The sequence below is a fragment of the Abramis brama genome (genome assembly GCF_963993115.1).
Source record: "Abramis brama genome assembly, chromosome: 11".
Lineage (NCBI taxonomy): Eukaryota > Metazoa > Chordata > Actinopteri > Cypriniformes > Leuciscidae > Abramis > Abramis brama.
In genome coordinates, this window is record NC_139973.1 from 7,959,552 (window position 1) to 7,975,620 (window position 16,069).

General features: G+C 36.5%; 2 protein-coding genes across 3 annotated transcripts; one reads left to right on the forward strand and one right to left on the reverse strand.

Annotated features, from left to right (window-relative positions):
- Positions 1-407: 407 nt before the first annotated feature.
- Positions 408-2,060, forward strand: LOC311092035 (uncharacterized protein). 2 transcript variants are annotated; one of them, XM_084128301.1, is made up of 7 exons: positions 408-748; positions 869-995; positions 1,180-1,242; positions 1,374-1,453; positions 1,557-1,687; positions 1,771-1,837; positions 1,939-2,060. In XM_084128301.1, the coding sequence occupies exons 2-7, from the start codon at positions 922-924 to the stop codon at positions 2,019-2,021; spliced, it is 498 nt and encodes a 165-aa protein (XP_083984427.1). In that variant the 5' UTR covers positions 408-748; positions 869-921; the 3' UTR covers positions 2,022-2,060. The 2 variants fall into 2 exon arrangements, with proteins under 2 accessions (XP_083984427.1, XP_083984426.1); XM_084128300.1 differs by having other exon boundaries at positions 408-995.
- A 219-nt stretch (positions 2,061-2,279) lies between these two features.
- On the reverse strand, positions 2,280-9,536 carry h6pd (hexose-6-phosphate dehydrogenase (glucose 1-dehydrogenase)). Its single transcript, XM_084128299.1, has 5 exons — positions 9,413-9,536; positions 6,072-6,736; positions 5,555-5,672; positions 5,170-5,439; positions 2,280-4,937 (listed from the first exon to the last, which is right to left on the reverse strand). The coding sequence occupies exons 2-5, from the start codon at positions 6,717-6,719 to the stop codon at positions 3,598-3,600; spliced, it is 2,376 nt and encodes a 791-aa protein (XP_083984425.1). The 5' UTR covers positions 6,720-6,736; positions 9,413-9,536; the 3' UTR covers positions 2,280-3,597.
- Positions 9,537-16,069: the final 6,533 nt, after the last annotated feature.

Sequence of the window (16,069 nt, forward strand, 5' to 3'; positions counted from 1 at the left end):
TATACTGTAGAACCTTTTCGGCATAAAGAGTTCTTTAAAATTGAATTAAGAAACTCATAGGATTCTATATTGAATCCCCCTGAACCTTTTTGAAGAGTGTATTTTCTAAAAAGCAACACAGTTGGAAATGACAGGTGTTTCTTTAACTCTCATCCAGACAGTTCTCATATGGGACTTGTAATTTATCTGTTCTTAAGTTAACATTGAAATTTCAGTCATCCTTTACTCAATGTGAATGTGGGCTGTGAAGGTTAAAAAAAACATAAATGTAATCAACTTCACAAGTCTTCTGTGATGAACAGACCAAAATGATTATTATTAAATAATTATTAAAAATTATTATTAAAATAATTATTTTCTGGAAAAAAAAGATGGGATTCTAATGAAAATATGGTAGAATATGTTAATGAAAACATAAGAGTATTATGCTATTATTATTTCTCGTCTTTCATGATTATTTTAACGTCTTTACAATGTTGAACAATTTAAATTTACTGTGGAACAATATGCATTTTATTACAAGCCAATACGTTGTATACAATATTCAGATCCCTTAAACAAAACTAACAACCTATTTGTGACTGAAAAAAGTTATTCTAATCGATAATTTGACATCTCCAAACGTAGCTATACCAAGACTCAGCACTAGGCGGCGCCATTTGCTATAACCCGACAGAGGATCTCTCTTCTTTCCGAGAGCTTTTAACCTGCCATGTATGCTGACTAGCATGATATTCATACCTTTCTGGTAAGTCCTGTAATTATTTGATCAATTTTCTGTCCTGACCTTTATACCTCACTATAGTATTTATATTTAGAATGTTTCAGTAAGATGCGTTTGAGAGTCTTAAATAATTTCTCATTGTAGTTGTACGTCTTGCTAAAGAAAGTGTAATCTCCTGAGGGGATATAAATTGCACAATGCTTCACCACTTCTTAGTCCATGCAGCTTTTCAGACCAGCAGGTGGCTTCCAAGAGATCAAAGGTTGAAATTGTAAGTTAACAAATCTATCTATCTATCTGTCTGTCTGTTTACATAATTGGTAAGTAAATAAAATTGTAACCAGATGCTAAACACCATTTCACTGTTGTAAAGCTTCATTTGTGTGTGTGTGTGTGTGTGTGCAGACATTCATAACATTAAACATTTTAAATGAAACTTGTTTTTCCTCTGGCAGTCAGATTGTTCTTTTCATCTTTGTGGTTCTTTTCCTGGCACCACAGTTTTATATTTTGTCAAGGTAAGCGTCCTATATGAAGTTTCACAGATAAAAAGCTGATCTCCTGGTGACAAATAAACATATTCATATGCGCATGCATGTTATAGCTCGTCATGTGAAATGTCTAATATTCTGCATTAATGTGTTCACAGGCCAAAATCTTCTCGCTTCTGTGAAAAGCCACTGTTGAACAATCTTATAGTCTTCATTGTGTTCTCCTTTATAGCAACAGGTAATCAGATTTTTATACTTATACTGTAAGTGGTTTATTTTACATATTTGTTCTACTTTCTAATTTTAAATCCTGATGATCAACCCTTCTCTTCTCATTTAAGGTTTGGCTGTAGCGCTTACACTCACAGACCCAGTTCCCAAGAGCATCAGGGTAGCTTTTCACTCATTTGGGCTGTTCGCATTTATACAGGGACTCTGTACATTCATTCTTACCCTGACTGCACCTCAGTGTGTAAGTGTGAAATATAGTAATATGATTTTATGTGCAAAAATAGTTTTACCTTAATATGAATAGTCACAGTTTATTTTTCTCAGGCGAACACCACCACAGAATTGTATATATTTTCTTTGGTAGTGTCTTGGGCCTGCATACTCTCAACAGGTGAGATCATATACAGGGTTTGGTCAGTTCCATTCCAAGTGTAGAAGGACAATAGATATATAAAGGACAAAATAACCAGTTTTTCTTGTATCTCTACCCAGTTTTCTTTCTGGTCAGAGGAGGTCTTTGCCTGATCCACAGACTGTTTCCTCATTGGTTAAGAGATACATCCCTCTGGGGTTGAACATGAGCTACAGCCCTCCACTGACACTCAATACAGGTGCATCTATTATTTACATAGTTTCAATGGTTTTCAGACAGTTGTGAGGTGCAGGTTAGGATGTATTCTATTTAATGACATTAATATTAGCATGCAGGGGAGGAGAAAAATGCATATATACATTTTTTTTTTTTTTTTTTTTATAAAAACTTATTTGTGGGTTATATCTGAATCCAGATATGTTTGAAAGGCATTTTAAAAGAGAAAAAAATAAAACACAGATGATTTCAAAAATATATTTTATTGTATGCATCAAAACCACCACCAAATATGAAATGACTTCTGTGATGCCATGTAATACAGCTGAATACCATAACAAAATTTCCTTGAACATAATGGAAAAGTAAGACTTCATTCAAAAGTGTCAATTCAAATATGTTAAACCTGTCAGCGAGACAAATACTTTGTTGAAATACACAGTTCAGTACAGGATCTCTGCAATGTTAAACGTTTTGTTTAGAAAACCTATGAATCTATTTATATCGTGTAAATACACATAAGGTCTTCAATGCATGATTTCAAAACCCAGTGCATTTATTTAAATGTTTTATTAACATTTTCACATTAGATCTCTGTGGAATGTAATGTTCTGCTTCACTACAAAATTTTGCCCAAAATCAACGCTTATGAATCAGTTTCCTAAAGCATGCGATTCTAACTAAAAAATTCTTAGATTTTAAACAGCACTTAACAAAGGCATTCATGTGTATATACAAACAGTTTTTAAGGCGTTATGACATTTGGACTGCTCTACACATAATAAACCATTGTTTTCTGAGGTATGACAAAAATCTTTGACACTAATACGCTGTCAAAAATTTTGTTCTGGAATGGTTTTATCAAGCAAGCCAACAATAGAAACTCAATTCAGTCTAAAGATGAAACAGTACATTGACATTTGTTCCATCCTGATTACACTGGATATGCCATCTTTTGCGGACATGTTAGGATTTCTTAACCTGAGCTCTGAGATGACGCCTAGAACGGAATTTCACCATTTAATTGAAACCTTCCAAATACATCTGCTTGTTTCCTCATGGTCACATGGTTCTTCATCTCAAATTTAATCTGGTGGTCTGATAAATAATTGGTTGAGCTAATGCAATTATGTAGTAAGCAAAGTAAAAAGAAAAAGAGCATTCAAATATATGTTTTATCTGATCACTGATTGGTCACAAATGTGGAAAAAGTGCTCTGATCTGGAATGCAATTTTTCATACGCTTCTTCTTAATGGCTTTCTTAATAGTCTGATCTTGTGGAATAAGTATTTGTAACAAATTAGCAATATTAATTATTACTTAAAAACTTTAATTACTGTAAGCTAAAAGAGGTCCTGAGATTTGAAATTGTTGTTTATAATGCAATAATTTCATAACACAAATCAAATAGCAAAGTCAAAGCATCAAAATAACTCTCACACAATTCACACATCAGTTAGTGTGAAAATTAAACTTAAAATGATATTTCGCAATCATTCACAATACAGCATTCAATTTGAGCTATAAGCCCTGGTGGCTTCATTGACCGATGTGCCCTGGTCTATCCTAACAGTGCATCATAGTCAATGTACCATATAAGAGTCCCGCTCTTTGGCTGTACTTTGGTGATGGGATACTTAGATGATTCCCCCTTAATTCGGCTGAGTTGACTGACAAGTTCATGCTTGCTCTTCCCCATAATTAAAACACCTACCCTTCGAGCTCTATTGATAGCTGTGAATGTGAGACTCATCCTCTGATGAGGTTTAATGGGGCTCTCTGACAGAGTTACCAACCGTTCTTCGTCGCTTTCCAACTTGCTGTCCTGGAACAACGAGGCGGTGTGGCCGTCCTGGCCTACGCCGAGCAGGATGTAGTGGAAGCTGGAGGCATTGACATGTTTCTTTATTTCCTTCTCATATAATGCAGGACCACCATCCTCTTCCACGCACAACCGTTGGGTGAGATGCACTGGCATGGGGTGGATGTTGAAATAGGGTATGCGGATATGCTGAAGCAGCCGATCGTGAATGGACCGGAAGTTGGAGCCAGATTCTGTATGTGGCACACATCGCTCGTCCACTTGCCATATGTGAGTGTTGCGCCACGGAAAGGTGTAGAGGTTCAGGGCGAGCGCTTGGAGCAGCGCCACCGGGCTGGAGCCACCAGACAACGCCAGGTGAAACTGACCTCCTTCATGAATGGCCTCCTCAGCAGCCAGAAGAAGATCAGAAGCCAAGCGCTCCACCAGTTCCTGTGCCCAAGCAGATACCATTTCAGAACTACGGTACTTCCCTTGCATCACCTGGAAGTTGTCCTCGGCACCGGGGTTGATCACGTTGACCACAGCTTCATGGCAAAAGGCGACCTGATTGCCCCGCAGATGAAAGTTCAGCAGGTTCCCGTTGGCTACGCCACCAGGATACACCCGTGGAAAGACCCGAGTCAAGCTTTCAAGGAGAGGCGTCCAAAACGCCCAGGAAGCAAGGAGTCCTTCAGCACTGATAAAGCTGTCCTTGCGTCCGAAGAAGACGTGCGAGATCAGCTCGCAATAAGCCTCTCTGGGTACGACTGGCGTCTGGATGTAATAATCACTGAGGGCTAACCCCAGCACGTTTACGTCTTTGTGTTCGGTGACCTCTTTCCAGTCACCGCTGTTCACCAGGTCGGGCTTGAACAGGTTCTTGCTCACGAGAATCGCAGGGTACTGGAGGTCTCCGTGACCCAGATAAAATATGATCTGTTTGGATTTGCATTGAACATTGTTGGGATCCTGGACGCAAAATACATCATTTTTGAAAACTACACGTGCATAAGCAACCCGTTCATCAAGTGCCTTGCCTGAAGTCATAAATATGGGGATGCCCTCGTATTGCGCATTGTCGACATGAATGACCACACCTGTAAAGACAATCACAGTCAACGTAATCATGGCTAGATTGATTTTCCACAATCAATGACTACCTTTACATTCCAGGTGTTTCTAAAAGGTCATGTAAACATGAACACCATTTTTCATGTGGTCAAGTGGCAGTCTGACAGGTTTTAGAAGAGTGTGCATGTGCGTGAGTAACAGATAAACGTGATCACCTTTGCATATTAAATGAGGAAACTAAAAAGCTCTTCCACTCACCAGCGAATGTGGGGGTTAGGCTGAAGTAGTCCTTTGTTTTATTGAGCTCTTCCTGAACCTCTCCATTGTAAGCTTGGTACTGACCTACGACCGCATTATTGTTATCTACATGCTGTAGGGAAGCCAAGAAATGTAGCTTGTTTTGTAGTATCTCCTTGCTGTTGGAGGGGTTTGCAGGAAGATTCATCAGCATAAGGGTCATGACCTCTGTGAGGTGGTTCTGGAGCACATCTCTGATGACGCCATATTGATCATAAAACTGAATACGCCCTGTAAATGAATGACAGATCAACAATCAGTGCTAAAGAAATAACTGAGAAGATACAAGGAGAAAGATTTCATCGATAACATGAACTTCCATTTACAAGCAACTCAAAACCAGTACCTTTGGCATCCAGGGTTTCCTTCAATACAATTTCTATTCTTTCTATATGGTGCTTGTTCCAGATAGGGTCCAGAAGTTTCTTATTCTCTTTCCTAAATGGCAATATTTTAGAGACAACCTTTGCGACAGAAAAAACATATTTTTTTTAAAGCTCATGTAGATCCAGTCACTCATGTGAAAGTATACTACCATTCAACTCTGGGGTCAATTCTTTTTTTTTTTTTCATTGAAAGAATGGATACAATAAGAATGCACAAAGATACGTTAATTTGATCAAACATGACATTAAAAAGTTTTATAATGTTCCAAAAAAATGTAATCAAGTAAATGTTTTTCTTTTGAACTTTCTATTCATCAAAAAATCCTGAAAAAAAAATGCATCGCAGTTTTAAACAATATTAATGTTTTATTAGATCATATAAATGCAGGCTTGGTGATCATAAGAGACTTCTTTCAAAAACATAAAGAAATCTTATCAACCCCAAACTTAATGTATGTTAATGAAATAACATGGTACCTGCTTCCCTAAATAGTGGTCAATCCTATACATCTCCTCTTCTTTCAGCTGGCCAGACAGTTTTTTGTCAAGGGACTGAGCACTAAAAAAGTCGTGACCAAATGGCTTCTCCAGTACCACCCTCAGCCATGCGTCAGATGGGGGACGGCAAGTGTTGTTGATCTTCTCTGCAATGTCTGCATATGCGAAAGCTGGAACTGACAGGTAGAAGAGTCTCCCTGCTTCGACAATACCCTCCTGTCCTACCTGCTGTTTGATCAGCTGGCTGAGTTTTTCATAGTCCTCAGATGTCTTCAGTTGGAGATACTGGGACAGATGCAGAAACTGCTCTTTGACCAAAGCACAGCGCTCAGCAGAGAGCTCCGGAGGGCAAGCCAGTTCCTTCAAGATCCCAAACAGCAGCGGAGTCCCCTTCTCAGTCAGCGAAAGGCCCCCACCATAAAATGAGAAGGTGTGTCCTTTGCCTACCTGGTCAGCATAGAGCTGGAAAAAGCCTTGCCACAGGTACTTCCTGGCCAAGTCACCTGTCCCACCCACAACTACCACAGTCACATGACCAAGACTCTGCTTAGCCTCATGGTTATCTGTGTGGCCTCTGTGCCAGCATATGATGGCCATTAGCAGCAGCTCCCATCTTATCCTCAGCATTGTGATGTCGTGTCCACCTTTAAAAAAAATAATAATACAAAGATTTTAGAATGTTTAAGAAATCTAATGATTCAAATTCTGAATTTAATAAGGTTTACATGTCGGTGTAAAGACAAAAAAAGATAACCAAACCATGTAAAACTGTTAGGGGTGTAACGATACCCTCATGTTACGATTCGATACATATCACAATACTGAACTCACGATACGATATTATTGCGATACTCCAAGACATATGATAAAAGGTTAACAAAAAATTTACTGTTTATTAAACTGATAAATTTGATATTACATTGTGTGTATAAATTAATATTCTTGGACTTGGTGCTGGAAACCCAAAGCACAGGACAATAGAGACACCAGAATAAAAATATTCATGATTCTGAAGCTGAAAATACAGTTATTTTAGACGAATGTGTTTCTCTGTCACTGACTAGATACATTTAAAATAATGTAGGCCACTTTTTTTACACAGATTTTCCCTATTGCATTATTATACATTATATTCAACATTATATATAATATTTTAATGTAGTACTGACACTAAAACTCTGAAAACTTAAATTTTTTCTCACATAGTAATTTTTATTTTGGGTGAACTATTCACGATACATATTGCTGCATTTTTGTATTGCGATATATTGTAACACCCCTAAAAACTGTCATTGGTATAACCTTTAAAGGGATAGTTCACCCCCCAAAAATAAAATAATGCATAATTTACTCACCTGTTTGATTACCAACATTCTTCAAAATATCTTCTTTAACAGAAGAAAGAAACTTATAGGCCCTACAGGTTTGGAGCAACTTGAGGGTGAGTTTTTGGGTGAACTATCCCTTTAGGCCCTGAATTGACTGCATTTAGAAGCTGGATTCTAAAGTTTGCTTCATTATTTGGCATATTGACTAATGACTTAATTTCCTATCTGTAACTCAGCATAAAGTGAACACCTTATGCAAACATTTAGCTGATGATACAAACCAGCTTCAATCCTCACATAAAACATATGAAGCTGTTAACACTGCAACTAAGACTTTAGTCCTTAAATAGACATGTCAGAAATAGTAAGAATTGCAGATGGATTCTAAATAAAAGTGGGGGGAAAATTATAATAATATCAACTAATATATATATATATATATATATATATATATATATATATATATATATATATATATATATATAAACCTAAATGAAGGCTAAATATAATTTGATGGTCATGTCAGGCCCAATATATCAAGCATCACATTTCATAATCACTGATGTTTTAGCACAAACACAAACCGTTAAGATCAGTAATAACGAGTCATGTCTGCAAGTCATTGTGCCTCTGAATGCACCACAGAACATGAACTTTATGTACTCAAGAAATTAACTCATGTACTCATCTTTCTTATTTTAAAATCACTCAACTCAAAATAGTGTTAATGGAAGCTCATTAGGTGTGTGGATCTTCTGTAATAGTTATGAAACATACAGTATGAGGGCCAATGGTCTATGATAAAGCCCAGGTGTGTTGGAGAGTTGTATAATCTACTGACATAACTGAACTCAATGGGAATTAAAAGTGAGAGCAAATGTAATCCCTCAGTGAGTGTTCAGTGTTCACCCACAAAATCAAGGTTAAGCCAACAGAACAGACTACATTTACGGTAAAGAACCTGAATGAGTAAAGGTCACAAAATTTGGCCAAACAGAGAGGAACTGATATAAATGGTAACGATAAATTGTTAAAGTTGAGAGTGATATTGCTGGAATCATCTTGACATATCTAACAGAAAACAAATCAACCAGGATTAGTCTGATTTCATGATAACTCATGATGAGCTTGTGTGAAGGCCAAAGACGACAGAGTACACGCAACCCTAATGCTCAGACAGAGCAAGCACTGTTTGCGCATTTGGGTGTTGCAAATTGTCAAACATAGAGGCATCTAGCCTTAAAATAAATACAAAAAAATTCATTGGAACAATCTAAACCATCAAATGAGCATAACAGGATGCAGAAGAGTTCAATAAACAGCTGCTGCACAGAACTGTTGTAATTCAGTTGAACTCATTAAAAACATTAACATAAACTTGTGTCATGATATGCTTAGGTCAATTCAAGCACATTACAGTATTATATTTTATTAATTATAACTCATTATTTACACAGTGACAAGAACAACGTCAAAAACACTGTCATGTTCTGGAAGATACCCTCATTAAGGAAATTTATTTTATTAAGAGATATTACTAAAGACTAACAGGATAGAAAGTGATATTGACACTGGAAAAAGTTTAATATCCAGTATAATAAGATATACCATATGATTTGGACAATTTTAATCAATTAAAACGTATTATTAATAGTATTTTAATAATATTGATCCAAAATTAATGTGACCATATATCGATATTTCATGTTTCTGATGACAAGTACGCTAATGATATGTTTTTTTTTAAATATGAGAATTAACACTAGTGTACTTCTAGAGGCGGACGTGAGTATACTATCATCACAAATTAAGTTACATGAACAGGTCCTGAAAGCACCTGCTATACTAGCTAACTAACTAACTAACACTGGCTTAAAACATACAAATAAAAGGACAAGATCTTAAATTTCAGTGTACATATGATATCTCCAGCCATAGTGGCACATGCATTAGGACAAAGATGGATTTGACAGGGAGAGACAGTGGACATACCTGGTTCACCTCTGGACAGTATGGTGACAGCTCGCGCGGCGTGGACTGGCGGATAGTGACATACTACAAACAACTAGCGTTTCCAGTAGATGGTCACGTGATCGCGACGTTGGGTAATCCTGGGGTTTGAGTAAGTAACATTCGAGCTTTTAAAAAATACGCTGACCGATAACACGGGGACTTGTTAAGCTTTGATTGCTTGATGAGCTATTACAAAAATGATTCTAAACTATAAGTGTAAATATAATAACAGGTATATACTGAAAGGGGAGAGTTAAAAATTAACGTGTGCTGTCACTGTGAAACAAACAATTAAATCAATGGCATTCTTTGACTGTGCCGGTTATCAGCAAATTTGACTGTACAGGTTGTCAGCACATTGGACACATCCGTGTTGAGGTTGAGGAATTGTTTTTATTATTATTTTATTATTATTATTAATTATCCAAATTAATAGCATCGAAAATGTAGATCCACTGTTAGTGTAATGCAGGACAGTGAGTTGCCCAAAGGAGGGCGATATAGGTGCGTGAATGCTGAATCATTTTAAACGAGGCCAGATATAGCCGTTGTCAATAAAAAGATTTTTTATGCTGCTGGTAAATAAAATGCTACAGGTAATTAAAAGATATATCAAAGGTTTTTCAAAACCACGTGTCTCAAACCTGAAGATATAGGAGTCTGAAGCTTCTTACACTTGGTTTCACAATATTAAGTAACGTTAATGAGTTTCATCAGTATTATCTTGAAGATTATAGTCTTATCTTTGTGTACATGTGTGTGTGTTCCGCTTTTGCACATTCCCTTTTTTGTAGAGACAGAAAGAGTCTTAGGCAAAGAGTATTCAAACAAGAACCATTCACCTCAGGAAACATGTAAAGTCATCTCCTGATTCAGCTTGTGGAACTTTCTAAACTCGTTTATTTCTTTTGTGTGACAAATTAATCAGTCAAACTTATTATAATGACTTGCTATTTATATATTCTTGTTTTTTTTGTTTTTTTAAAAAAAACGTATTTTGACAGAATAGACCGACATTTGTTGATGCCCGAACAAGGAGAAAGCTGTTCTTTGAAGCCAGATGGTGTAGAGTCGACATCTACTAGCATAGGCTAATGAACCATCCAAACCTTGACCCCTTGATCACTACCACCACCAGCTCGACACAGTAGGCCTACATGAGTTTAGGTTAGGGGTATTCAACCAATGGCAGATGGGGGAGTGTTTAGAAAAGCTGTTTGAAAACAACAATTGTTGGGAATGAATAAATACTGCGCCGTACGCAGTGCACCATACACTGCCTACTTTCTTAAAAAAAGAAGAAAGAAAAAACGTAAGTGAAAAGTTAAGTAAGGAATAATCATGACTGCCTTCGTATTTCCATAGAAGAAAACACTTTCGGTCATTTCTAATAACTGTTGATCAGTAAACAAAAATAAAATAAATCGTTTATTATATTAAAACGTTTTAAGTTTCAGATGCTTTAAATAGCCTACCTTTAGTGTAAAGGTGAATTGTATCAGTTTGCTTTGTCCTGCAATATTTAATTTTGTACTCAATTTTCTAACAATCTAATGCGGAAGTGATCGTGCATAGACCTTATTCAGAGCAGCGCCATGACAGGTATGAATTTAAGCAGGGCTGTGAGTGATAGACTTACCGTGTTTTCATTGGCATCTGCTGTAAAAGCTGTATAAAGCTCCTAGATCACTTGTTGCTCATGTTGTCTGGAGTTTTTTGTCTACTGAAATTTCTTGGAAAGATATATTTCGTCAGCAGAACAATCCAAAAACACAAAGAAAGATGGCGCTGCTGTGAATAAGGTCTATAGAGTCCATTCCATGATAAACTTTTCCACATTTTTTAACAGTAGGCTAGAATGCTACATTTTGTCATATGACATGACACCATGATGCATGTTCCTGTTAATGTAAACTTTAACTAAAATTAAATGATTCTAGTATATCAGTGATACTAAAAAAACACTGTCATAACTCATCAATTATCCCATCATGCGGGATACATGTCTACATTTTTCAAAAATGTCATAAAGGGATTCCAAGTGTTTTTAAAAGCCTTTTATCTAACTTTAATGTTATATGTTATTCTCTCCAATGACATGATAGTTGCCATTTCTCTAAGACTAAGCATAGATGCTGTTTTTTCCCCAATATGTTTTGCTTGTAAAATACACATGTATAAAATATTTGTGGTTCAAGAGATAAAGACATGAATCATTTCATCTATCATAGTCTGTACTTCTTTCCAGAATTGCAAAAATCTCTCCACACTTCCACATTGATAAAAGTATAGCCTATACTCCACACTTAGTATTAGCCTACACTTAGAATAAGGCTTTTTAATTGAAAAAAGTGCCATGATCATCCCATAACTTTGTTGATGCTTTATCTCCTGAGTGTTCTGTTTGGATTAATTAAAGACTTTTGATTTTTTATTCCTTCGTCATGCTCTTCTCTACAGCATCCACGTTTTTGTAAAATAAAGCACCGTTTCATCACGTGTTCAAGAGAACAAAATTGTCACTTCCTAGGAAATTGGGGCAAAATATCTGTAATAAAAATGGAAGTAGCTTCAATCGGAGAAGCCATTGTGGTCCAGGGCTGCCAACTCTCACGCATTCAGCGTCAGACTCACGCAATTGACACTTTTCACACGCTCCCTTTCTCACGCAGAGAAAAATCGCGAAGCAAAGAGGACTCTGACACCGACAGACTAGACAAAGCAGGTTACTATTGATATGAAAAAAAATCTCAGCTCTCAGGTTCTGTCCATTTTATTACGAAATTCAGACGATAAATACCGTTTTGGCGCTTGTGACGTGACAGGTCGCTGTTCGCCAAAGTTCAAGAAAACCGATCATCTGTTACTTTTTATTTAAAGACACATTAGGCTACAACTTACCGAAAGGTATATATGCCTCATACATAATATCGATCAATCAGTGTTTTTCAACCGGAAAGAGGTCAATAAAACAGCAGGAGAACAATTATGGCACAGAATGTAACATTTACCTCAGGAAAGCCATTTAATGACCATAGCACGTTAGTTGACTAGAAAAAATTGCAAAATATGTGCACTATATTACATATTTATTATATTTTTACTTGTGTCATTAAATAATTGCTATTATAATGAAAACCGCATTAGGCCTATTTAATTTAATTTGTTATTTTTAACCTTTAACAATACCAGCTGATAGGGCTCTCTGCATGTTTACAGCATTATGTGAGATATATTTTTTCTTGAGCAAAATGAACATGGCTATCTACTGTAGCCTACCTAATATTTATCCAAATGAGTCAATATTGATTTCAAGATTGAAATCAAATCCCAAGAATTGAATTGAAATCGTGAAAATTGTGTTAAGCAATAATAACCTACAAACAGTAGCCTACCAGTCATTGTACCATGTAAACAATGTAACATGTTGTCACTAAACTTAATACAATTCTGTTTAGTTACCAAATGTTTTGACAATCACAATTACACCTATTGTGATGCAAGTTGTTTTTTTACATTCCCCCTTTCCATAATTCTCACTCCAAACTATAAACTCAATAGTTGGCAGCCCTGTTCCAACATCATTAGGCCTACTTGCACCTCAGAGAGCACAGATGAAACGCAACAATGCTGTCATGATATCTTGCTTTCAGAGGTGGATGGCTGATGTTTGGGAACTCAAACATTGTTTGAGACGTTTCTGGGAGGTAATTATACCCAACTGTTTTGATAACAGACGTCAGCTCATGCATTTCAGTACGACCAAACCAATATTTGAGATGCTGTACAAGGAAATTGGTCTGCTGGTTAGTCCAGTTTATCAAACCTCTATTGAGGCAGTCAAATTTTTTGTTACACTCCGAGAAATGTATACAGTAAATGTGTCTTTTTATCGGATAAAAAAAATATCCACCTCAATTGAGTGTTTTTTTTAATTAATTTGCATTTCCATCTAGCGATTTTTTTTAATGCAATATCCCAAAATGTGCATAAAAAGGATGGAATTTGCCAGATGCATGAGAGATTTTATACCTAGATGCGCACGTGTACTCCCACACTGGGACCACACTAGTGTCGGCCTTCCAGCTAGATCACCAGTTGAGGTCAAAGTGAGATGTAAACTGTAAACTAGGTGACAGAAGTTCCTGTTTGTTTGACAAGTGTTTCTGGTGTAGCAAGTTTGCGAGTGTGTGCACATGTGTGTCATGGAGAAAAAAATCAGGGAGCTCAGCTGTTGCCGTCTTAACGTGCAACGAATGGGGCTACGTGTGATTTGAGTGTGTGTGTGTGTGTGTGTGTGTTAAAGGGAGCTGGAGGTAGGAATGGCTATGGCACCAGGGGGCTCATTGTGTGTAAGATCTCCCACACTTCTTACAACCATCCATGTTCTTCCCATCACCCCCTTCCCACTGCCACCCTGCCACTTGCCTTCCTTCCTTTAGATTCAAGTGCTTTGTTCCTCCTTAAGTCCTTTGTTCTTCCTCCAGCACAACATTCCAATCAAGCTGAGCACACAAACACATGCATATGAATGTGTGCCATCCTCTTTATTGGGCCTCTTCCCTGACACACATTACATTTATCATCCCTCTGTCTAAGGATGACTAATTTAAAGCTCTGGCTGCTACTTAAGAGCTCAATAATACCAGATTAAGAAAGTGAATGAACGCTGTTAGTTAGTTGGTGGATCAAAGAAAAGGCATTTGTCTAGAAGAGAAAATGTGTCATATATGCTGAGGATGTTTATATACTCATTTATATACATCCTCAATATATATTTCACAATTACATTTCAATGAAATGTGTTCAGGAATTATTGATGTTATGAGCGCTAAGCTGTATAATTGACCAATGTTGCATGTAATTGATTTTCCAGCATGTCTGTCATTCAATCACTCTGGGGTTTCATTTGACATAATAAAATAATTTAAGTTCAAATCAATATTTCATTTGTGTTTTATGAAGCTACTATTATATATATATATATATATATATATATATATATATATATATATATATATATATATATATATATATACGTTTATATAAATGAACTTGTGTTCAGATATACTTTTGAAACGTTTTGTGTGAAAAAGCTGTTTTAATGTTTTTAAAGGAAGTCTCATGCTATAAAATAACATTTTCTATTGTAATATATTTTATAATGTAATTTATTCCTTTGAAAAGCTGGATTTTCAGCATCATTACTCTAGTCTTCAGTGTCACATGATCCTTCAGAAATCATTCTAATATGCTGATTAAAATGTATTATTATGAATGTAATATTTATGTGGAAGCCATGATAAACTTTTTTATCCTTGATTAATGTGTCCTTGCTTATTTAAGGTTGAACTTTATTTCAAGGTGTCAGTATTACAGTGTAATTATACATTTAAGTACTGAGTAATAATAATTAACTACATGTACTTACTATATAGTTTGGATGAAGGTTTGGTTTAGGGTGAATTGCATGGAATTATGCATAATTTATAGTTATTACTATGTAACATGTAACAATGACACTGTAAAATTAAGTGATACCATATTTAATACTTCACTTTTCTCAACTGTTCACTTCAGCATCAACTGTTCTCAAAGCATGAAATAAGTTTCACTAAGTTCACACAAATGTCCTAACACATGTTGTAGTTCATCACATTATACCATTAACACTTGTCAACCTGAAAAAGTGTATACTTTTAACAGTTTATAATTTGGATGTAATTTAATAAAAAGGTCTTAATACATTTTTAAGTGTGGCTGAAGTGTCTAAATACTTTCTGGGGTCACTTTATATCTAAAATCCATTTATGACTCACTCACAAGAAATAATTTTGTTAACTTTGCATTAATAATGTGTTAACATCTCGCCATATGTAACTGGCACATATCCCGCGACAGCACTCCCTTCACCCCCAGTAAAGGGAACAGTGTAGAATTGGGAGCGTTAACAAAGCTTTTGAGGAGCAGACAGTCCCGACGCAGCCTACAATGGAAGGCCGCCTCTGTATTTGCGTTTTTTGGCGAGAGGTGGTGGCGAGGTTGACAAGAGGGAGTCGAGGGGTGGAAGAGTTGAATGACCCTGCAGCAGTCGTCCCACTGCAGCTCCGTGACCCCCGGAGTAACGGGCCAACCTCCTGGCGTGAAGTGCTTTGTGTTAGTGGTTGTGTGGAACAGCGTGGAGAGGTGAAGGGGGGGTTGATGGGAGTGCAGCAGATAATTCAGGCCTCCTGCAACACACATGGCCCTTGAATGAAAAGGGACCTCTGCATTGTGAGGGCATCTCAATGGCTCTAGCTCCTTATTTGTTGAAGACAAATGTTCCTCTGAACATAAGTGTCTTGTGCTTAAACACTAAACAGAGTGAAGTCATTAATCATCCATTTTGTGTGGCCAAAAATTACGAATCGTACTTAACAAGCTGGCGTGATAAACAAAGATTGACTTTGTTTAAGCATTAATAAATGTTGTGCACATATACACAAAAGAATATTATTTATAAGCAAGTCACACTCAGTTTGGTGTTGTTGGCCAACTGCTACCATTTTAATCAGTCTGCAGTTGGAATGTGAGTTTATATGCATGTCAGATTTAATTTAGCTTTGTGGTGGTATTATGTATTATCTAATTAGAGAC

What these genes read in the sequence shown, in the direction of transcription:
- h6pd (XM_084128299.1), bottom strand. Translation starts at nt 6,719, where the DNA reads ATGCTGAGGATAAGATGGGAGCTGCTGCTAATGGCCATCATATGCTGG. An exon ending in GGAAACCCTGGATGCCAAAG is followed by an intron (nt 5,440 to 5,554) that starts GTACTGGTTTTG and finishes ATTCATTTACAG; the next exon opens with GGCGTATTCAGTTTTATGAT. An exon ending in CCTAACCCCCACATTCGCTG is followed by an intron (nt 4,938 to 5,169) that starts GTGAGTGGAAGA and finishes TTGTCTTTACAG; the next exon opens with GTGTGGTCATTCATGTCGAC.
- LOC311092035 (XM_084128300.1), top strand. Translation starts at nt 922, where the DNA reads ATGCTTCACCACTTCTTAGTCCATGCAGCTTTTCAGACCAGCAGGTGG. An exon ending in GTTCTCCTTTATAGCAACAG is followed by an intron (nt 1,454 to 1,556) that starts GTAATCAGATTT and finishes TTCTCATTTAAG; the next exon opens with GTTTGGCTGTAGCGCTTACA. An exon ending in GGCCTGCATACTCTCAACAG is followed by an intron (nt 1,838 to 1,938) that starts GTGAGATCATAT and finishes ATCTCTACCCAG; the next exon opens with TTTTCTTTCTGGTCAGAGGA.